At 46.2% G+C, this 23,953-nt stretch overlaps 1 protein-coding gene across 3 annotated transcripts in view; it reads right to left on the bottom strand.

Moving 5' to 3' along the window:
* Positions 1–23,953, bottom strand: part of PTCHD4 (patched domain containing 4) — a 124,083-nt gene that overhangs the window by 76,988 nt on the left and 23,142 nt on the right. For all 3 annotated transcript variants that reach the window (XM_039531994.1, XM_039531995.1, XM_039531996.1), the window contains exon 2: positions 1,395–1,875. In XM_039531994.1, coding sequence (XP_039387928.1) covers positions 1,395–1,875 — 481 coding nt within the window. The remainder of the gene's footprint in view (positions 1–1,394; positions 1,876–23,953) is intronic.

The raw sequence follows: 23,953 nt of genomic DNA, 5'->3' as shown, positions 1-23,953 counted from the left end.
TGGTCCTCTCCTGGCTCCCCACCCCGCTCCCAATTCTACACTCTGTCCACCCAAAAGTCTACTCCAATTCCCCTGTCAAGCAGCCTTGATTCTGTCCCCCCTCTCCCACACATACCCCAAGTCACTCTCCTGATCCTCTCCATTTCAGCACCACCAGAGTGCCTGACACTCCCCAATTCCCACTTAGGATCCCTTTTCCCCATCTTTCAGCACCTTCTGCTGTCCCCCTCCTACAGGAAGATGACAGGGGAAGAACTTTGGCCCTTTACTGCAGGGCTACATCCACACTGCACAGCAGTTGGGTGGCCAGGAAGAAATACATGGCTTCCCCTCCCACTGAGTCCCTCTAGTCTGTGATGTGTCCACACATAGACTTTCACCCAGAGGAGCATTGGGTCCTCAGACACCATCAGAATAGGCACAGCTTAAGAAACAAACTGGAAGAGAATGGAACAGAACATTCTGCCCACAGGCCAGATTTCCTTCAGATCCAAAAGTCAACATGGAGCCTTTCAAGTTGGCCTGCTCTCCTTCCACTGAGACTTAGGATGAGGGGAAACACAAATGTTCAAATACACTGTGCAGTGAGATGACAATGTTTCTCCTTGTTGACGGCACAAAGAAATAAGGTGGCACCATCTCTGTGGATACCGCCTTATCTTCCTCTTCAGCATACTTCCCTAGCCTAGAATCTTGCAATCAAATTGTTAAACGAATGCAATTGAGATATGCTTAAAATACTGCGCTAAAACAAAAAATTTCCTTCAAAAATTTGCTCTTTAGCTGAAACTTCTGCCTCATGGTGCGTCCCAAGCAAATCATTGCAGATGGTCTCTAAATTTCACAAGCCGGGTGATTATGTTCTACAGACAGAGACAGGCCCTGTGCTTACAGCCAGGCAGACACGAGGGCTGTAATCACCTCTCTCTCAATCTCATTCATGAACCAAACCATTCCTCCACCTCCCACACAAATGAAAGAGAAAGCTCTACCAAAGAGGATGCTACATATTATTTTCTTTGCCACTCCCTGCAGTCATTTCTCACTCTTCCCACTGGCCCGCCGTCAAAGACACGTCAACAAATATCCATTTTCTATGCTGAGCTGACAAGTTCCCCCTTTGTTTTGTAACAGGGATTGATACAACTGCTGCTCTCCTATTGGCTGAGGTTCCAACTAAGTCATTCACTCTTTTTGTTTTGTCTGTTATTTTGTTTTGTTTGGGATTTTCGTTTAATGTTTAATTGTTTTGGTAAGGGATGGGTCAGTTTAACAAGATGAAAAGGACCTGGACTTTCACTGAAGGTAAAATCCGCACTTTATACCCTGGGATGTAATTTACAATCCCGTCATTAAATTGCGTTAATCCCACTATTATGAAGATAAAGAATTACCCATCGCGAAGAAGGGGATTCCCAGCAGTGTAGAGTTATATTTTCCATCAGTAATGAAAAATATCCCTGCCGCAGTGACGCTGGAGATACAGATTGTAAATACTCCCAATAATCCCAGGAAAGGTTTGCCACGCAGGCAGTCCTTCATGGAACTCGAGAGCATAGCAGTCAGTAGAATGAGCATCAGGCTCACTAAGATCTTGCCCTTGGCCAGGAGGCTGCTCTTGTGGAAGTCCTTCCAAAGACTAAAGGATGCCAGCGAATAGAGCTGCAGATCTTGGTGATCCAGCTGCAGCTTGCGCATCAGTTTACAGAATTCACTCTCCCATTTTTCACCAATGAGTGCCTGGGCGACAGAGCCATAGGTTTGGAGGTAGTAGGTGATCTGGATGGCTCTGGCTGACTTCACTCGCTGGTCCTTGCTGTTTGGCACCTCCATGACCCCTCCAAGCTGGTGTCCAATAAAACTGCTCCTTCCATCCTGAAGAGAAAAGTGAAAGAGAAGCATGTGGTCATTAAGAGTTCAAGGGACATAATTTTTTCTCGGTTTTATAAATATACACACTGAAGGCCAGATCAAAGCCCATTGAAGTCAATAGGAGGCTCTCCATTCGCTTCCTTGGGCTTTGCTCCTGTGCAACGACTCTGTGTTATTTAATCATAGTAGACCCATTCGCCATTCCGTGCTGCAGTCAAGGGCCTGCCAGAATATTCATCAGAGACTCAGATATTTGAGGACTAAAATGTAACATGCAAGCTCCTCACTCACAGAAGCTGATGATAGCTTTTCCAGATTGAAAACAACCACCAACAACAAAATTTCCAGTCACTGGAATATGACAAATTTGAAAAGATCAATTTCTGGGACATCTGTGATGTCCTACCACTGTGACATTGCTCTTAAAAATAAATAGAAATGTTTACAGAAAAGTAGGTCCTGATTCTGATTTCAGTTACCCAGATGTACATCTGGAGTGACTACACTGAGCTTAGTACAATTACTCTAGTTTTACACTGGTGTAATTGAGATCAGAATCTGTAAATTTATTTACATCAGTGTAACCCAAATCAGAATCTCTACTTTAGTCCATAATGTTGGAGAGTCCCTTTTTGTGTTTTGAAAGTATGGGCCTTATTCTGGTCTCTTATTCCAGTGTAAATCAGGAGGTCAGTGGAGTCACACTACTGTAAAACTGGTGTAAGTGTGATCAGAATCAGGTCCCATGTATTGAAAACTGATTTATTTCATATACAGTCATCTTGCCAAGCTCATATGCTTCCATTCTTACCATCAAAGACTTCTGAAAGATCTCTACCAATGGGTTATTCCAAAGGACCCTGTTCCTGCACAATGGCAAACTTCCATTGACTTCACTGGGGAATGGATACAGTCCTAAATGCAGACTCAGGATGCATTAGAAGGGTGGATTTGGCAAGGTCCCAGCATTAATAATCTAGTTCATTAAGTATCAGAGGGGTAGCTGTGTTAGTCTGGATCTGTAAAAGCAGCAAAGAGTCCTGTGGCACCTTATAGACTAACAGATGTATTGGAGTGCATCCGACAAAGTGGGTATTCACCCACGAAAGCTCATGCTCCAATACATGTGTTAGTCTATAAGGTGCCACAGGACTCTTTGCTGCTAGTTCATTAAGAAGACTCTAAATTTCTGCAAGGTAGCAAATAACACTTTTTAAAAAGTGCCTACACATTTATAAACTTGAATGAGAGATTTTTAATTTTGTTTCTATCATATCTAAAACAAATATAAAAATCTAAAGCAACTAAGACACAAGACAAGTTAGAATTATAGCAGTCAGCACCACAAGCTATATAACTGGTTTCAGAGTAGCAGCCGCGTTAGTCTGTATCTGCAAAAAGAACAGGAGTACTTGTGGCACCTTAGAGACTAATAAATGTATTTGAGCATAAGCTTTTGTGGGCTACAGCATCCGATGAAGTGGGCTGTAGCCCACAAAAGCTTATGCTCAAATAAATTTGTTAGTCTCTAAGGTGCAACAAGTACTTCTGTTCTTTAAGCTATAGAACTATTATCTGGATGCTTCAGAGCATGAGCTGATCAATAGCTTAGCTCAGGAAGCTACTCCTTCCCACCCACCTATGCGGCAGCAAATGGCGAGGTACATTATGGGGGATTTTCAGCTTCTAAGGCAGTGGTGGGCAAGCCGCTGGCAGGCCGCCAGACTGTTTGTGTACATTTGCATGGCCACCCACAGCTCCCAGTGGCCGTGGCTCACCACTTCCCACAGGTCCCATTGGCCAGGAATGGCGAACTGTGGCCACTGGGAGCTGTGGGCGGCCATGCAAATGTACACAAACAGACTAGCGGCCCATCAGTAGCTTGCCCTGATGGGCCACCTGTGGTCCACCGTTGCCCACCACTGTTCTAAAGCACCTAATAGAAGCCTCTTCCAGCAGCAATGGGGCTACATATAGGAATCACTGAGAGAGAGTCTATGGCCTGTTCTATGCAGGAGGTCAACTAGATGAGCGTAACAGTTCTTTCTGTCCCCTATAAAAATCAATCACTCAATCAATGAAGCAAGAGAGCAGACTTCTGAACCAAAGGATGGCTGCTCCTACATTCAGTAAATATCAGGAATTCAGAGATAAGGCTGAAACTCAGTCACATACCTTCTTGTGCCTGTGGTATGCAGAGGACGTAGTCCTGCAGCAGAGAACCTTCTAACAGGGCATGGCCATGTGGCAGGGACTCAGATTGCAATCACATGCCAGCTTCTAAAATCACCCAAGGTCATCCTTACAAATGTTGCATGAGCAGGGATGGCAGGACACAAAGGAGCAAGATAAGGCAGCTGTTTCAGTCTTGACTCTGAATATCCTTGTTTGTATCATTTCAGATCAGATGTTTAATGCTGTTTTATTTTTACTTTTTTGAGGCGGATGATACTCAGCATTCACAACCAACCACGTTGAGTAAGTTTCCAAAGTGATATTTAAGGAGTTAGCAATGCAGATCCCATTAACATCAGATGAGCCAGCACACTTAAAATCTTTCTTGCACCACTTAAAAAATTTAAGGACAAATGTCATACATGATAATATATATGCTGTGTTGATATGAAAATGTTTCCTGTCACAGCAGGACACTCCAGCAGCACAGCCTAAAACAGCTACCAAAGACAATGTATTATAATTCAGATCCCATTGATTTACTACGCAGCATGCACTGCAAGGTTACTGGAAACTTTTGGATAGCCATCTTTCAGTGAAAGGTAGCATTTTGAAAGAAGAAACAGAACAGGCACAAATAAATCATCTCATGCAGTATCTTCCATAAAATGGAAGATAATGGCTATTTGTTATATTAATGTACTGTAGGATATCCCAGCCCATATGTCATCAAAATATAGAGAGCTCCTTCAGATGGAATCATGGAGATTAGAGCTGGTGAAAATCTTTAAAGGCATCCTGTTCATCTCCTCCTTGACAATGCAAGACTGTTTCATATAGAATCAAGTGTTTGACCCTCTCTACTTTTAAACGATGCAAACAATGAAGCTTCCATCGTTGCCCTTGGGAAATGGTTCCACATTTTAATACGCTTCATTATTATTATTTATTTGTATTCTGGTACTGCCTCTATGCCCCAGGTGACATCAGGGTTCCATTGAACAAGGCACTGTCTGAACACATAGTAAGAGAGAGCCATTACTTAAAGTCTCAAGAAAAGGTGGGTGGAGGGGGAAGGCAATATTGTTATACCCATTTTACAGATGGTGAACAGAGGCAGAGAGTTTAAGTGACTTGCCCAAATTTATACAGGAAGTCTATGGCAAAGGTAGGTCTTGAACCCAGATCTCTTGAGTCTTACCCTGACTCTTTAACCATCCTTCTAAAAGCCATTGTTATTATATATTTCTGACATGCACCTACATTATTATATTCCTAATTTCATACCAGCTGTTTGTAGTTTCAGACTATAATTCCCCCACATAGATTATTTTACATTTATCAGGACACATTCAATTGCTATTTCTTGCTCATATTGCTCATGAAAATAAAAATAATACTTGGTGGTTGTGTAACACTTTCTACTCAGGGATCTCAAAGTGCTTTACAGAGAGAGATAAGTATTATTTGAAAAATCATGGCGATTGGGGAAGGTCCCGGATGACTGGAAAAAGGCTAATGTAGTGCCCATCTTTAAAAAAGGGAAGAAGGAAGATCCAGGGAACTACAGGCCAGTCAGTCTCACCTCAGTCCCTGGAAAAATCATGGAACAGGTCCTCAAGGAATCAATTCTGAACCACTTAAAGGAGGGGAAAGTGATCAGGAACAGTCAGCATGGATTCACCAAGGGCAAGTCATGCCTGACTAACCTAATTGCCTTCTATGATGAGATAACCGGCTCTGTGGATGAGGGGAAAGCAGTGGATGTGCTATTTCTGGACTTTAGCAAAGCTTTTGATACAGTCTCCCACAGTATTCTTGCCAGCAAGTTAAAGGAGTCTGGGCTGGATGAATGGACGGTAAGGTGGATAGAAAACTGGCTAGATGGTCGGGCTCAATGGGTAGTGATCAATGGTTCCATGTCTAGTTGGCAGCCGGTATCAAGTGGGGTGCCCCAAGGGTCGGTGCTGGGGCCGGTTTTATTCAATATCTTCATTAACGATTTGGAGGATGGTGTGGACTGCACCCTTAGCAAGTTTGCAGATGACACTAAACTGGGAGGAGGGGTTGATACGCTGGAGGGTAGGGATAGGATACAGAGGGACCTAGACAAATTAGAGGATTGGGCCAAAAGAAATATGATGAGGTTCAACAAGGACAAGTGCAGAGTCCTGCACTTAGGATGGAAGAATCCCATTCACTGCTACAGACTAGGGACCGAATGGCTGGGCAGCAGTTCTGCAGAAAAGGACCTAGGGGTTACGGTGGCTGAATATGAGTCAACAGTGTGCCCTTGTTGCCAAGAAGGCTAATGGCATTTTGGGTTGTATAAGTAGGGGCATTTCCAGCAGATCGAGGGAAGTGATCATTCCCCTCTATTCAGCACTGGTGAGGCCTCATCTGGAGTACTGTGTCCAGTTTTGGGCCCCACACTACAAGAAGGATGTGGATAAATTGGAGAGAGTCCAGCGGAGGGCAACAAAAATGATGAATGCTTTTACAGATCCAGACTAACACGGCTACCCCTCTGAAAAATGATTAGGGGGCTGGAACACATGACTTATGAGGAGAGGCTGAGGGAACTGGGATTGTTTAGCCTGCAGAAGAGAAGAATGAGGGGGGATTTGATAGTTGCTTTCAACTACCTGAAAGGGGGTTCCAAAGAGGATGGATCTAGACTGTTCTCAGTGGTAGAAGATGACAGAACAAGGAGTAATGGTCTCAAGTTGCAGAGGGGGAGGTTTAGGTTGGATATTAGGAAAAACTTTTTCACTAGTAGGGTGGTGAAGCACTGGAATGGGTTACCTAGGGAGGTGGTGGAATCTCCTTCCTTAGAGGTTTTTAAGGTCAGGCTTGACAAAGCCCTGGCTGGGATGATTTAGTTGGGTTTAGTCCTGCTTTGAGCAGGGGGTTGGACTAGATGACCTCCTGAGGTCCCTTCCAACCCTGAGATTCTATGATTCTATGATTATTAGCCCTGCTTTACTGATGGGGAAAAAGGCACAGAGGTTGAAATTGTCTTTCCCAAGGTCACTGGCAGGGTTGGAAATAGAACCCAGATCTCCTGATTCCCAGTCCAGGGCCCTGTCCACTTTCCTCTCATCTTTTGACCCTTTTTAGGCATCATTTCCCCTTTCTCCAGCTCCTCTGAAGCCCTTCTGAAGCTGAGGAGGGGGAACACTGGAGGAGTGAGATAGGGGTGATGGACACATTCTCTGGCTTTGTCCCCCTGCACCTCCAAACCCCTGGGACTTTAGCAGGTAGGTTTATGCTGACCCTGTCTCAGAGGTGTCTGTGGGTCAGAACTCCTTGCTTGATCTTCAGGGGGAAATCACTCATGCCCCTAAAGCAAGAATTCAAAGGAAACTCAACGAATACGAGTGAGGCAATGGGGTGTTTGGTAAGTAATTAAAATATAGGATGGGCTCAAGAATGATTTTTAATGATTTTGCTGTTATCTTCTATGTAGGTCATGTTGTCTGCGTTGAAGTTTTGAGAGAGAAACCAGTTCACGGCATCTTTTATAAATTTATTTAAAAGAATAAATAAGCAGTTCTAGAACAAGCGAAATAAGTCACTAGCTAATCTAACAGTTTTCCTAACCTAATTTACAGTGGTACAATGCAACAGTCAAATTAAGGTTTAATTAAAATACAATCAATAAGTCAATAGTTCAATTTATCCATCTCACCAATTACTACAATTAGTAACTAAATCAAATTTATAATGAACAAGTTAAGAACACCAATTCTCTTAAGGTCTTACAGGAAGGCTAAGAGGAGAAGCATTTCCCTTTGATTTAAGCTATTTAGCTATGAGTCTTGCTAAAGGCAGATGCTATTCCTTGCCTTAGCTTTGGGGAATCACAGCTCTGAAAATGATTTCCTGGTAACTCCCTCCTCTGGCTGCTTTGTTCCATTAAGCTCACTAGTCACAGAAATCACATGAAGGTTTTGTTTATCTAACCCAGTGGTTCTCAACCAGGGGTATATGTACCCCTTGGGGTATGCAGGGGTCTTTCGGTGGTACCTGAACTCATCTAGATATTTGCCTAGTTTTACAACAGGCTACATAAAAAGCACGAGCAAAGTCAGTACGAACTAAAATTTCATACAGACAATGACTTGTTTATACTGCTCTATATACTATCCACTGAAACGTAAGTACAATATTTATATTCCAATTGATTTATTTTCTAATTATATGGTAAAAGGCAGCAATTTGTCAGAAATAGGTGCTGGGACACGTTTGTATTTTTGTGTCTGATTTTGTAAGGAAGTAGTTTTAAAGTGAGGTGAAATTTGGGATACGCAAGACAAATCAGACTCCTGAAAAGGGAACAGTAGCCTGGAAAGGTTGAGAGCTACTGATCTAGCCTATTCCCTCTCCCCAATTTAACAGAGTGACTGAATCTTTCTGGCATAGACACAGAATGATTTCTGGAGTCCTACACTTTTAGAAGCTTTAGAATGACATGGCTTTAACACAGAGCTCTCTTCCTGTTCAAATAGCAGACTTAGGGGTTGTAGTGTCTACTTTGAGAAGCACTTAGTGACACACAAAGACACACAACACACATGCACACACACTAGTGGGCATTGGAGTGATCTGAACATCCTTACACTGCTCTACAAAGGGATTTTCACATCTTCTTCTCAAAGTTTTAAGTTCATGTGACTGGCCTTGGAAGTAGATTGCTATTTACCATTGATTTATTGATAAGATGTAGTTTGGAGCTGTTGCACATGCGGTGGGGAAAAGTTCAGCTTTTTCCTCTCTCTTTGTTATAGGCGTCAGGCTTGGCTTTGCCGGTGGTCAGAGTCCTTCATCTCTCCTTCTTTGGATGGCCGGTCCAAGGAAGAGAGCAGGGGACAACTTCAGGTTGATGCAAAAAAAGAGTCTCCCCACCCCCGTCCCTTCTTTCTTGCACAGTTGGCATCTTTGGTAGGAATCAGTGACTCCTCTGCTCCCCACAGGGGACCACTTTCCAGTTAGGGGTGCCAGCATGTTGCATATAGTTCAGTGTGGACCAATGACTTGGCATCTGGACCTTGAAGATTCCAGGTTGGAATGCACATGTCTTAGAGCAGTTTGCTGATAAGGGCAAACAGATGGTTCTCAAAAACAGGATGCAAGAAGATACCACATGATAAGAAGATGGTAGGCAAACTTCCGCTTAGGCCCAAGACATAAATGTCTTCATTGTTTAAATATAACTAATGACTGTTCACATTCCACATTCACTCATTCCCACACATCCTTGTAACAGTGAGTTAAGTATGAAACTGGGGAAATAACTCTACGAGGCAGGGCCGGGCTGGCTCCAGGGTTTTTGCCACCCCAAGCAGCAAAAAGAAAAAAAAAAAGCTGCGATCGCGATCTGCAGCTCTACCGCCGCCGCTTCATTCTTTGGCGGCACTTCGGCGGCTGGTCCTTCGCTCCGAGAGGGAGTGAGGGACCCGCCGCCGAATTGCCGCCAAAGACCCAGATGTGCCGCCCCTCACCGTTGGCCGCCCCAAGCAGCTGCTTGCTGGGCTGGTGCCTGGAGCCGGCCCTGAGGCAGAGTCTAGGGCAAGCAAGTGACTTACCCTAACACCCTTTTGACTACAAGCCAGAAAGCTGCTTTGGACATCTAGTTTCTAAATGCAACTTTCAGATACTTTTGGCCAACTACAGATAGGCAGGCCTAAATGCAAATACGACCTATGTTCCCTACAACAATATTGTAGTGTTTCCTGTCTCTTTACCTGTGAGCAGCCTCTGTAATGGACAATATGAACCTTAATATACTTTTTAATCCTCTGTTCAGTAAAATGTACTGTACATCTGTTTAAATGACACCTGACCCTATAGAAAATACATATTGGAAATGCTTCAGAAATCACCTTGCAACTTTTTATCTTGTTAGTCTGTGTTTTTCTCAGCCATCTCTTGTGTTTCTTTAATTGAGTCAGTATTTCTCCTTTGGGAGCAGATACTTTTACATACCTACTGTCAGTTTCTACATGTGCTGAGCTTTGGAGTTTGAGCCCGCAAATCAAAGCTCTGGTGGGTTCCAGCATAAACCCAACACATAGAAGTGATGAGCAATACAAGGATCCCAGGGACACTCAATCCTGCATTAATGGCATTGCTGCTGCACGGACACCAAATGCTAAATTCACAAAGAAACAGGCGTGGCACCAGCTACATCTAGTTTTTAGGCACCTAGAAAAATCACCGGGATTCAAATAACCCAGGATAGATGCCTAAGCTCCCTGTACAATGAATGGGGAGAGACAGGCACCTCAGAATGGGATTCACAAAAGCCAGCATGCTATGCGGCTCCCTGCCCAAGTTAGCCAATAGGAGATGCCAGCCTGAGGAGTAGATGCTAAGCCCCACTCTCTCAGGGAGTTTGGCACCTAAATCCAGGCTGCATGGAGGTGCCTCCTTCTGCTTGGGATTCTCAGCTGCAAGCCCTCTCTTGGCACCTATGCCACTTTCACAATAAGCTAGGGGGTGGTTAAGGAAAGCAACAGCAGCAGCTTCTTAATAACTTACCCCAGTGAGTAGAGTATTCAGCTGGGATGTGAGACATGGCTGCTTCAGAGTCTCTCTTCCTCAGGCAATGGGGTTTGAACAGGGATCAGCCACCTCTCAGGTGAGTGCTTGAACCATGGGAGCCCCTACTCCCATTGCACGTGCTAGCCCTTGGGCTACAGAGCCATTCTCATGCTTGTGCTCTCTCCCTCTCCCTCTCTCTCCGGCCCAATGACTTTTTCAATTATTTATCCACAGTGGAACAGCTTCCAAAGGAGAGACTGAGGAAGGCTCCAGATGAGAACGTCCTATAGATCAGCCATCAAAGTACTCACCTGAGAGGTTGCAAATGCCTGTTCAAGTTCCTTCTCAGATGGAGGGGAGACTTGAACCAAGGATCTCCCACACCCCAGGTAAGGACACTAGGCGCTAGGATAAAAGTGACGAGGGAGGTCCAGCTGCTGCGTGTGAGTTTTGCACATGGGGCCCAGTCTGGTAGGCAAGTTCTGACCACGTCTTACCAGGTCAGGCCCCATAGGGAGAAGAATGTAGGACTTCCCCTAGTTAGTACATCACTCTAGGACTTAAGTATACAAATGCAGTGCACATGCTCAGAGGCAGAGACAGGTGCTTAGGGAACCTTTACTGCAAAACCTTAAGTGTTGAGTGAGATTAGGAACCTGCACGGCTCGGCAGCAGCTGAGGTGGGATTTGTGAATCCCAGTAGGGCCTGATTCTGATAACTGTGACAGGTGCTTAAGTCTTTTTGTGAATCCAGCCCCAAGTTACCCCTGCTTAATAGTGGGAGGTGTAAGGTCCAAGAGGAGAACATGTAACCAAGTCAGTCCCATTGGCTTGCTCAGGATCCTGCTTACACCCCAGTGACACCTGTCTCTTTATTACCCTAAACTCTTGAAATTAAAGGAGAGTCCAAGCAAAGGGCTCACTGTGGAAATCTACATCTGGGGAGCTGTGACATCTCAAAGCTGCTTCTGGAATTTGGATGGACAATTCCCATTGAAATCTCAGTCCTGGTACCTCCACTCATGCTTCAACCCTGGGCTGCCTGCTGTGGCCTGTCTATTATCTTAGCCAACATGATCTATCACCTTAGATTGAACTGAGGACTGCAAGTTAAAACGCACAAGCTGCTATAGCTTGAGCTAAAGCATTCAGGCACCCTATCTAGGGCTGTAAGAGACTCAAAGCCTCTGAGGATTGAGCAAAGAGGGGGCCTTGTCTCACACACACTTACCAGTGGATTCCACTAGGATCAAGATCTCTGTGTTTTCTTAATGATGCAGCAATACAGTCTGATCATGAGACAGCACCTAACTCAGCAGCACTAACTTCTAGTGGTTAATATCAGCTTGCCCTATTCTTCCATCAGCAGAAGTCCTCCAGGGACAGTATGGTCACTTTCTGCCTTTAGTGGGTCTGTTTTGCCTTCCTCCCTGTTAGATGACACCAGCCTCCACTGGTTTCCATCTCAAGGAAATGCCAGAAGATTCAACTGATTTTCAAGCAATGTAAAAAAAATAAAAATAAAAAAATCAATCAATCTTGTCTGCAACCTATTTGTCATCCATGTCATTGAAACCAAGAGGTTGCAAGATGTTCAAGATATTCACTTCAGTTTCCTGAGAGAAAAAAGAGAACCCCTTGGAATCACAGTTATCTGCAAGGAGAATACAAACATATCCTTTGTAAGCACTGTGGATTTTTTGTAACGTATCTGCCAGAGTGAAAGACAATGATCAGGCAGCATCATTGACAGGTCGATATAAAACATGTGATTCTTGGCTCAGTCCATTTTGTCTTAATGACTTTTAAAAAATCTTACAAAAGGTAGCCAGGATTGTGTGCTAAATATATTAAGCGATAGACATTCTAATGAGATTAGTGCAGTTATTTTTATCACCATGACAAAGACATACCAAATTAACCTAGTGTTCAGTGTTAGGCTAAAGTCCACAAAAAGAGAAAATACAGAGTTAAGGTAAAGTCACTGGTTTTAGCTCATCCCAATTTGTGTGTGCTTGAAACTAGAGATAACAACAGACCCATCTTCACCCGTCACTTGAAAAAGATTTTTAGGCTTAAACTGTTAATTTTTTCCCCTCCTTTTTAGCCTAACCATCCTCATTTTTGGGTGCTTATCTGAACTGAACTGAATCTCCAAACCTCTTGTGGGTTCCCCATCACTAGACAAATCACCAAAGGCCTCCTAGGAGTCTATCCACATTACAAAGCCAACCATGATTTTGTACCTGTTCACAGCATGGCTATTTTGCAAGCAGCACTGTTTGATCTATGTCCCCACAACAGCTTTTCTGCCATTCAAACCATGTGGATGCAGCCACACTGTTTATCTGCATTTGTATCAGTGCATTCTAGGAAAATGTGCATCTATTCTGCATTGCTTCCTCAGGGGACAGCGTGTGCAGAGGGCATGTACACAGAGCAGCGCCAGCAGCACCTTCTGGGATATCATGCCACACACAGCTGGGAGGTTAAACCAGTTATACAGGAATGACCATGGGTCTGGTTATTATAGGGCCTGGCTGCCCCATAGTTGCTCATGCTATCCAAACATGGCACAGCTGGCACCCTCCGCCAGTTTCCCTCCCAGAAGTTGGTCCTCTCAAGTTTCTAGACATCAGTCTGTGCTGGAGATGTGGCTTAGCCTTAGGGCCAAGTGCTAAACACACATAACGAAAAACCTTTTTGGAGTTCCAAACAAACCAAAAGGTTTTTCCACCCTTCATAGCTTTTCTTCATCCCGCCCTCTGGGCCCTGTTCCCAGCCCCTACTGGGCTGCCTTTGAGACTCTTTGCCTTGTTCTGGTGTCGTCCTCAGGCTGGTTCCCTTGGAGGCCTAGCTCAGGGTTTTCCATGGGAGCCTACCTACTCCTTGGTTCCATAGCCAGACTGATCTCTCTGTCCTTGTATAGGGCCCAGGTGTCCATTTAGCTCTCACCTGACCCTCCCAAGTCCAGTCCCCTCAGCTGGAACCAGCTATTTAATTATGGCACAGGTGTGGCTGGACCCATCTCCAGCACTTATATCTAGAAAGCTAGTCCATACAGCGGGCCTCTGACACAACTAAGGGTATGTCTATACTACCCGCCTGGGTCGGCGGGTAGCATTCGACGTCTCGGAGTTCGATATATCGCGTCTCATCTAGACGCGATATATCGAACTCCGAACGCGCTCCCATCGACTCCGGAATTCCACCACCGCAAACGGCGGTGGCGGAGTCGACGGGGGAGCCGCGGACTTCGATCCTGCGGCGTCTGGACGGGTAAGTAGTTTGAACTAAGGTAGATCGAGTTCAGCTACGCTATTCGCGTAGCTGAACTTGCGTACCTTAGTTCGAACCCCCTCCCCCCCAGTGTAGACCAGGCCTAAGCGGCTACAACCAAGTGCTACCCATCCTGTGTGCAGGCAAAAGCCATGTCTAGAGCCAATCATTGCAGTAACTGGTTCAAACTTAAGTGAAAATTGGAGGGTGGATAGGCCCTTACAGAACACCTTCTTATTGGTACTACCTAAACACTGCTGGTTGAGTCCCACTAAAGATGTGAGACCGAGTATCCTGGTAAATAACAGGTGGAGAGCCACAAAGTTCATATTCAGATCCACACTTTCCTGAAGTCTGGAATGTTTAAATCAAGGATTTTAGTTTGGTCCATTATAGAGACAGGATGTAGCTTCAACATTCAGATCCAGATCCAAATTTCCTCCAACATCACAAGTGTTTAGTTCTGGACTTTGGGTTCAGGCCAATCAAAGTTTCAAAATTTTCCAGTGGAAAAAGTGGACCATATTTCATGAAAGTTTTTACAAAAAAATGTTCCTGTTCTTCCACGAACTCTATCCAGGGTTGAAATTCCAAATCTGGAGAAGGGAGCTAGCCAGTGAAATGAATGACAGTTATGTTGCTAAATCCACTAGTCAGCTTTGAAAAAAAAAATCTCAGCCAGGAAATGTATGTGCTCGGATAAGGATGGTTTTTTTTTAACAAAAACAAGCAAAATCAGCTACAAGCTCCAGTGGCCTGCACTCCCTCTAGGAGCTGCAAGAGTCCCATTAGAATGAGAATCCATCTGTGTCCAGATTCCAGGCTATGACCTGAACTGTCCCTGCAGCTCACAGTACTAAAGGCACAGTCACTAGGCAAGGGAAACTACTCCCCAAGGAAGGTGCACAGTTAAAATACTAAAAGGTCAGGCCCAACAGAACCTCGAGGGAAGGATAGAGTCCCCACAATCATATTGCGGCCAGTCTCAGGAATCCATAGTCAGAAGACTGTGAAGTTCCTCTAGCCTGGTGTGAAGAGAACAGAAAGGGAACCCTTTCTTGTTCCTGAGAACGCTCCCTCTTTTACAAACTCAGACTATACATGAGAAACATCAAGGAATGCTTCACCCGGTCCTCCATCAGATGACCTGTCCTCTCATTGCAGCTTTAACTGAATAGCTTTCCCCAACCCTGCCCCTTTTTGGTGCCCCTCTCTTCCGTTCTTAGCCGAAATTAGATTGTTAGCTCTTATGAGCATGGACTATCGCGAAGATTGTCCAAAATGGCTGGTGATTCTGGGTGCCTCAGGCTTTAAGTGCCCAGCTTGAGAGACAGTAGAAGGGCCTGATTTTCAGAAAGTGGTGAGCTCCCTGCCCTCTGAAAAATCAAGTCCCTTTAAATAAAGTTTCTTGCACCTTCCTCTGAAATAACTGGTGCTGGCCACTGTTTGAGCCTCGGCACTGGACTAGATGGACCAGTCTGATTCAACATGGCAATTCCTATGTTACCGATGGCAGGAGCAGAAGTTAATTTAGGAATAGTATGGGGGAAATGAGTATGGTTGGGGGGTTAGAAGAAACTGGGGGCCAGAATGCCCAGGGTCTTTTCCCACCCCTAACACTGATGTGCTGTGCAACCTTGAATATCACCATGCTCCATGTTACTCACCTGTATAATGGATATACCATTGTATTACGTGCTTTAAAAAGGTGAGTAGGTATTATTAAAACCATTTCTGCAGATGGGAAAGCTGAGGCACAGAGATTATGGGATCTTCTCAAGGCACAGGGACTCAGTGGCAGAGCTGAGAATACAAGAGAAATCTCCTGACTAGCAGGCTCATGTTTTGTGCACTGAACCATACCAATCCTGCACATGCAAGCCTCATGAATATGTTGTGAGGATTAATGAATATAAAGGGCTTTGAGCTCTTCGCTTGATAGGCAGAGCATAGGTGCAGAGTGTTAAATTGTTTCTGTTACTACTATGGGACGGAGTATAGTACACAGAACCCTTTGGGCTTTGTAAGGTGACCAGAACCCTCTTCTATGTATCACTGCTGAGTCTGGGCTTGATTTACTGGCTCCCAAGGACTGTACAGGAAAGCTAGGAAGTATGGCAAGAGACTACCCTGGCTTAACTAGATCTTCAAGGATCTGAAACTCACAAAAGAGTCCTACAAAAAGTGGAAACTAAGTCAAATTATGAAGGATGAATATACACAAATAACACAAGCATGTAGGGACAAAATTAGAAAGGCCGAGGCACGACATGTGATTAAACTAGCTGTAGACATAAAGGGCAACCAGAAAACATTCTACAAATACATTAGAAGCAAGAGGAAGGCCAAGGACAGAGTTGGCTCTTTACCCAATGAGAAGGGAAAGACAATAACAGAAAATGTGGAAATGGCAGACTTTTTTGACTTGTTTGTTTTCACCAAAGAGGTTAGAAGCAATCAGATGTCTAACAGCGAACACCAGTGAAAATGAGTTAGGATCTGAGGCTAAAATAGGGAGAGAACAAGTTATAAATTACTTAAACAAGTTTTCAAGTCAGCAGGGCCTCGAGAAATACATACTAGTCTGCTCAAAGAGCTGACTGAGAAGATATCTGAGCCATTAGCGATTATCTTCAAAAACTCATGGAAGACAAAAGAGATTACAGAAGACTGGCATTATATTTGCCCTCTTCCAATTTATAAAAAGGAAAATAAGGGGTATTACAGACCAGCCAATTTAACTTCAGTACCCAGAAAGAAAATTTAGCAAATAATCAAGCAATCCGTTTACAAATACCAAGAAGATGATAAGGTGATAAGTAAGAGTCAACATGGATTTGTCAAGAACAAATCATGTCAAACCAACCTGATAGCTTTCTTTGACAGAGAAACCAGCCTTGTGGATGAGGGAAGTAATTTACATGTTGGCAAAGAAACAGCTGGAAATTCCTGTCCCACAGACTTGCTGTCTGATCCCCAGCTGGAGATGATTCTCAAAGGAGAGAAATGCTATAAGAAATGTGAGCAAACTCCTCAGATTACCTCTCTTCTCTAATCATGGCATCAACAACACTTGAAAGACCAAGGAAGTATTATTGAACTGGGGGGAGAGGTCCTGGCTGAAAGGAATCCAGCCAGACCGCTGAAAGCATGTGATGAGGGAAAGTTAAGTTGGGTATTAGTTTGCGTTTTACCTTTTATTTCTTTGTAACCAATTCTGACTTTTCTGCCTCATAACTTCTAATGACTTAAAATCTATCTTTCTGTAGTTAATAAACTTGTTTTATTGTTTCATCTAAACCAGTGTGTGTTGGATTGAAGTGTTTGGGAAACTTCATTTGAGCTAACAGGATTTGGGCATATCATTGTGTATTAATGGAATAGCAGACTTTCTATGAGCCTGTATTGTCCAGAAGGAAAGAGCTGGACAATACAAGATGCACATTTCTGGGGATAAATCTGGGACTGGAAATTTGCTGGTGTCTCTCTACAATATAATTCAGGAGTGGCAGGCTAGAGCACTCATATAACTCAGCTTACATGCTAAAGGCTGTGTGTGAGCAGACCAGGAGTGGTTGCTCTGACAGCGAAGCTGTGTAAAAGGCACCTCAGATTGGAGAATTGAGGGGACATGGCTGTTCCACAGTCTAGGTACACCAGGCATTGTCCCACCACCACTGGAGGTTTTTAAGAGCAGGTTAGACAAACACCTGCCAGGAATGGTCTAGTTATTACTTAGTCCTGCCTTGAGTGCAGGAGACTGGACTAGATCACCTCTTGAGTTCCCTTCCAGTTCTGCACTTCTTTGTCTCATTACTCTGGGGGCTCTGGTGCTCCACCAGAGGATTAAAACTGTTGGAACAGGAGTGATACACATCCAGGAAGAGAGGGACTTGCTCCTGAATATTTATCTTTGGGACAGAGAGAAACATTTCTCACTCAGGCCCATCCCCCAAATCAAACAAGGTATCAGGGTGTTCCCTGTCCACTCCTGTGCCATAGCTGAGTGAAATGCAATCATTCCTATTGTTCTTTGTGGAGAGGCCTCAGTGCACACGGCCCTGTACACAACGCAGGCAGAGACCCAACATTCTAAACCAGACATATAGGACTCCCAATGGGCAGGGCCTTTACCTCTTTGGGGCACCACGGCCTCCCCTAGGGTGATCAGATTTTCAAAGGGGACAGGGGATGGCTTTGGAGGTTGGGTTAGAGAGATGGGGATTGGAGGGAGGAGAGGAGAAAGAAAAGGGTCCCCCTCCTCCCTCTTTCCCTCCTTGGCCAAGCAAAACCCCACGCCCTTTTATAATTAGAAAACAGGACATATTAGTTTCCCCCTTCCCACTCCTTTCCCAGACCTTTTCCCCACAATTTTCTTTCCCCACAATTTTTTCTTTCCTCAGATTTTGCTTTCTATCCTGCAGCTGTGGTTCCAGTCTCACCCTTCCTACCACACTCCCTCCCTCCCTGAGCCAAACTCCTCTTTGGGCCAGTACAGAATCCAGCACAGGCACCCAGCTTTGGGGCAACCCCTCCGCCTGATTCTGGGACTGCTGCAGGCCGTCACCCGCAGAAATGCCGCTGAATCCGCAGCAAAAACCATAGAGCCGCCCCTGCCCAGTGGTCCTTCTGGCAGCTGGGGAATAGCCAGGTAGGATGACCACAGCTACACTCCCCACATCTGACATGTCCCCTGCACTGGGCACTCTTGTGGGAATTGGTTCCCAGAGGGCTTCTAGCACCAGGGGTATTGCCCAGAGGGGGCACAAGGCAACCGTGAATTGACCCCCTGACATTTGTGTCCACTTCCTTTCTCCCCAAAACAGGCTCTCAAACTCTCTCCATACTCCGCCACACTCTGGTGCTTCCCTCTGCTGCAGGAAAGTGAGGAGTAGCTGTCATTGGTCAAGGCCACAGCAGTGGCCATCTGCAGATGGTCGCAGTGCTAGCTGACCTGCCTATCACACCACTGCCTGGAGGGACAGTGAGACCCTGGATGAATGTGTGGGGCAGAGCTGATATGAGGTCTCAATTGTGGGCAGACAGGAAGCTTTGCTGGACAGACAGCAGGCTCCAGTGGGGTGGTCCCAGACGAGCACATGCACTCTGCCAGGCAGCTGTCAGTTTCACCAGCTCAGCTTCTCCCACAGAAAATGCCATAGTCCTGATTTACAAGGACATACAACCACTCTGTCTGCACCCTCACCCACCCACCCACCGCGGTCTGTTGTGCTTTGATGGTGTGTTCTGTCTAAGTTCAGATTGTCAGCCCTTTGGGGCAGAGACCTTGGCTTCAGTTGTCCACTCTGTGACACCAGTGTAACTCCACGGGTGTTACAGAATGGATGGTCAGGCCCCTTCTCTTTATCTTTGCCCATGAAGCACCAGGCACATTTATGACACTCTAGAAATGATCACCAGAAAGGGGTGTGGGTGCGCCCCACCACCACAGAGACACACACACTCACTTGTCTCTGAGGAATATGCTCAGTGGATCAGGTGTGTTTTGAGGAGGGATTTGAGCAGAGAGAGGATAGCTGCTGGGTGTGGAAGAAGGAGGGAGTCTGGAGCACAAGGGGTGGTGTGGGAAAGGCGGCACACAGAGGAGAATGCAAGAGGAGCTAGAAAGAGAGTTGGAGCAGGAATATGCATGAGTGATGGGGTGCGGGTGGAGAGAAGGCAACAAGGGCTGCAATAATCATAGCAATAGGTTCTGAAAATCCTGAGACACCTGTGGAAGCGGTGGGGGCAGGGGGGTGATGGAAAGTTGTAGGGAAGGACATTAAGTTGCTTATATTCCCTCCTGCAAATAAAAGGAAACTCTCTCACTCTCTCTCTGTTGCTTGCTGCTGCGGTGCTGGGGAGATAGGAACCACACTAGCACAGCCCTGCTAAAGAGCTCACTGCAGTGCAGTCAGTGCGCCCTCTCTCCCCTCCCCCAACAGCCTATGGCTCACTTCTCACCACCTCCCAGAAGCGGCTGGGGTCCAGTTCCCCAGGAAGCCAGCCCCAGATGGAATTACAGGAACTAAGAGCCAGGTTAGCCACTGCTGCTTATGTTACTGAGCCCACACCCTCTGGGGATGAGCAGGGGTTTAGGGCAGCTAGCATTAAGTTTCAGTCCCTTCAGGCTCTTCCCTATCTATGAGTGGCATACATTTCCCTGCTGCCTGTAATTTACCTGCTCACAGATCTCTAGCTTCCAGTCCACGAACGCCATATACCCCATCTCTCCACAGCAATGATAAACCTGCTAGTAGCAGCCCTGCAACCTACTGTGTACAAGGGGTACACGACAGGGTGTGTACCCCAGAAGTACTGGTTGTAGAGGTCTCCACACAGGAGGGAGTTGGAGAAGGATGTAGGCAGAAGCTTTACAGTGGAACAAAGAATGGGACAGAGTGGCTTTAGGGATAATACTGTTTTCCTTATTCTAATGCGGTTCCTTTAGTCAGTGTTAGAAGTGACTTTCTATGATTCTTTACCAGGGTGAGTGGATTTCAGCAAGGACTTTCCCTCCATCACAACACTGACACACTTCCAAACGCCCAGGGTAACAAGAAATTCGCACCCAAATACTATGGGATTTGTGCTAGTTTTTTTATTCCTGTGCATTCACATTCTTATTACACAGTTTATGCAAAATCATGAAAACCCAGCTCTCAGCTACACCCAAGCCCCAAAATAAAAAAGTTTATCCTTCCACCCAGGACAGCTTGACACTGGCATAGTCGGCAGGATTTGCATACAACCGGTCAATTAAGTTTGTAGATCACAACCCCAGTGCTGTTAAAGTTCAAACTTGATAGTGAGAGTTTTAAAGGCTAGGAGTGAATCACAGTCATAAGATGATTTGGTGAGAAAAGACCTGGAAGAGTTATGTCTTCAGAGGGGAATATCCTGTAAAAAGAAAGCCCCAGCTCAGGAGCTGAGAGCTTTGCTCAAACATTCTGATCCAGTGCCAAGGGAAGGAGGGAACCCTCCTGCCCCGGACACCACAGAGGAACTGGCCCAATTGCAGCACTAAAAGCCCAGGAAAAACATCAGCCCCAGAGACGAATGGCAGAACTGCAGACCAGGGAGGCTGACACAGCCCAGGCTGTAGTCAAGACCAATGAAGAAGCAGAGGAGAGAGCTCACTAAAGATGCATGGAACAGACAGCAGCAGTCAAAGCCAATGAAGAAGCTGAGGGGAAGACACACAGGAGGAAGATGGAAGCTCAAACACTGCAGCTTAAATTACTGGAGCAGCAAATTAAATTACATGGAGCTTCCAGATCCCATGACTACACCCCTCACAACACAAAGGAGTGGGAGAAAGCCTGTCCAATTTATAAAGAAACTGACTGTAGAAAAGAGTTCCTGTCCACCTTTGAGAGACTATGTGGGATGCACAATATTACTGCCAATAAATGGGTGACTACCCTCGTAACCACATTAACGAGGAAAGCCAGACAAGTTTTTAATGATCTGGAGGAGGTTGATGATAAGGTGTATAAAAAATGTAAAGAAAATGTATAGCAAAGATTTAAGATAACCCTGAGCCCTGTCAACTGAAGTACAGAAAGTTCAGAATGTCTGACAGTGTCACTCGTGTTGACCAGGGGCGGCTCTAGGGATTTTGCCGCCCCAAGCACGGCAGGCAGGCTGCCTCCGGCGGCTTGCCTGCGGAGGGGCCGTGGAACCAGCGGACCCTCCGCAGGCAAGCCGCCAAGGGCAGCCAGCCTGCCACCCTCGTGGTGCCGGCAGAGCGCCCCCTGCAACTTGCCGCCCCAAGCACGCGCTTGGCGTGCTGGGGCCTGGAGCCGCCCCTGGTGTTGACTATTTAACTAGAAATATGTAATTTTTTGAGAAAACAGATAATTGGGAGGGGGGCGGCAGGCTGAAGGTGATTATAAAAAACTGTTTGATCTGATGGCTCAGAAGCAATTGTTATGGATAGTTACAGATGAGGTAAAGACAGCCATTTGTGACAGAAAACCTTCCACAGTTTTAGAGGCTGCAGAAATTGCTGATGAATATGTTGAATCCTGGGTGGCGCAAATCCCAGGGGAAGGGAAATCCCAGTGTCACCCAGGTGAAGAGGGGAGAGGGGACTGGAAATAAACCTATCCCCAACTTTGACAGAAAGCCCCAATGGAACCTAGGTTCTAAAACTCCCTTCCAAAAGGGAAGGGGAGTAATCTGCTATCACCGTGGGGCTCCCAGCCATATCAAATCAAATTGCCCAAAATTGAGGGTAACCCACTATCCACCCCCCCACACCTTCCGCCATGAATGCTGCTACCATTGCTCCAGAGGCAGTGACAGAGCTGGAGAAAACCCGAGTAAACGATATGAGGACTGACTCTTGAGAGGGTAGTGAAGAATGTATTAAAAATGCTAAGGAAAATGGCACAGATTGTAGGGGCTGGAGAACCAGTGTCCCAAGTCACTTTGGTCAAGAAAGTTTGGTAAGGGAGCAAGACAGATTTCCCGATAAAAGCTTAAATATATTAGCTTTGGCCAAATTCCCTGTAACCGATCAAGGCTTTCAAAGAAGATATTGTTTTGGACATTAGGAATCTGCTTCCCACTGATGTTTTAATAGGTAATAATATTTTAGCCAGGTCTGAACAGGTTAATGTTATAACCTGTAGCCAGAAAGAGTACGGCTCTGCCTTACCTGGTTTGTCTATAAACAGCCAGGAGCATTGCAATGGAAGGGGAGAGGGGAATGCCCCTCAGTCTCTTGTCAGCTGAAAGTAACAGTTTGTCCTCAGAGGAGGGGTTTGGAGATTCCATTGCTGTGCTAGAGTCTGCTCTTATGTGAGACTCAAGCCGCATTTATTGAGGCTCAACAGACTGATTATTCCTTAGCCCAGTGGTTTTCAAACTTTGGGGCGTGACCCAGTACTGGGTCGCGGAATGCAAGGCACTGGGTCGCCTTGCTCAGTACCCAGGGACCCTGGCGGCCGGCCAGTAAACACTAGTAGTCCCTAGCTGTTCTGACACTGTGCTGCGCCCCGGAAGTGGCCAGCAGCAGGTCCAGCTCCTAGGTGGGGGGGAGGGCACGGGGCTCCATGTGCTGCCCCGTCCCGAGCACCAGCTCCACATTCCCATTGGCCGGTTCCCGACCAATGGAACCTGGGGGGGGTCAGTGACTGCTGGAGAGAGCTGCGCAGAGCCGCTTGCGTGCCTCTGCCTAGGAGCCGGACCTGCTGCTGTCATCTTCCGGGGTGCAGCAAAGTCGGCGGCGCCAGGAGAAGGCGGGAAGCCTGCCTCTGCACCCCAGCTGCACTGCTGACTGGGAGCCACCGGAGGTAACCCTGTGCCCCAATCCCCTGCCCCAGCCCTGGGCACCCCCAAACCCGTAGCCCCCTCCTGCATCCCAAGCCCCTTATCCCCAGCCCCACTCCAGACTCTCACCCCCACACCCTAACCCTCTGCCCCAGCCCTGAGCTCCCTCCCACACCCCAAACCCCCTCATCCCCAGCTCCGCTGAGTTGCGAGCATCAACACTTTTCTTCAACCGGGACACCAGAAAAAAAGTTTCAAAACCACTGCCCTAGACAAGGAAAGGAATGTGGTCCAGAATAATACCCTGGCTGGGAAAGGAAAGGGAAGATTTTTTTCTAGAAGGAGGCCTGTTGTACAGGGAGGCTCCCACAGGGAAAAAGAGGCACCTCTATGAAGTTTGCAAGCAGGTGCTGGTTCCTGATAAGTACAGGAAGGAGTTGCTGCAGATTCCTCATGATTGTCCCCTTGCTGGACATGTAGGAGTGGAGAGAACCTGTGATAGGCTCAAACAGAATTTCTATTGGCCTCCCATGTTTGAGATGGTAAAGAAGTACTGTGGATGCTGTGTCTTATGTCAGAAGCCTAAGAAGTTGAAAGGGACATTTGAAAGGCATCTTTGCAGCCATTGCTCATTGTTAAGGAGGTGTTTGCCCAAGCGTTTGTAGCTATTGTGAGACCCCCTACCGGGGCGGCTCCAGGCACCAGCACGCCAAGCGCGCGCTTGGGCCGGCAAGCCGCGGGGGGCGCTCTGCTGGTCGCCACGAGGGCAGCAGGCAGGCTGCCTTCGGCGGCATGCCTGTGG

This window comes from Mauremys reevesii, linkage group 3, assembly GCF_016161935.1.
Source record: "Mauremys reevesii isolate NIE-2019 linkage group 3, ASM1616193v1, whole genome shotgun sequence".
Classification (NCBI taxonomy): Eukaryota; Metazoa; Chordata; order Testudines; family Geoemydidae; genus Mauremys; species Mauremys reevesii.
Note: the sequence above shows the minus strand (reverse complement) of the source record. Positions and strands in the feature narration are given on the sequence as shown.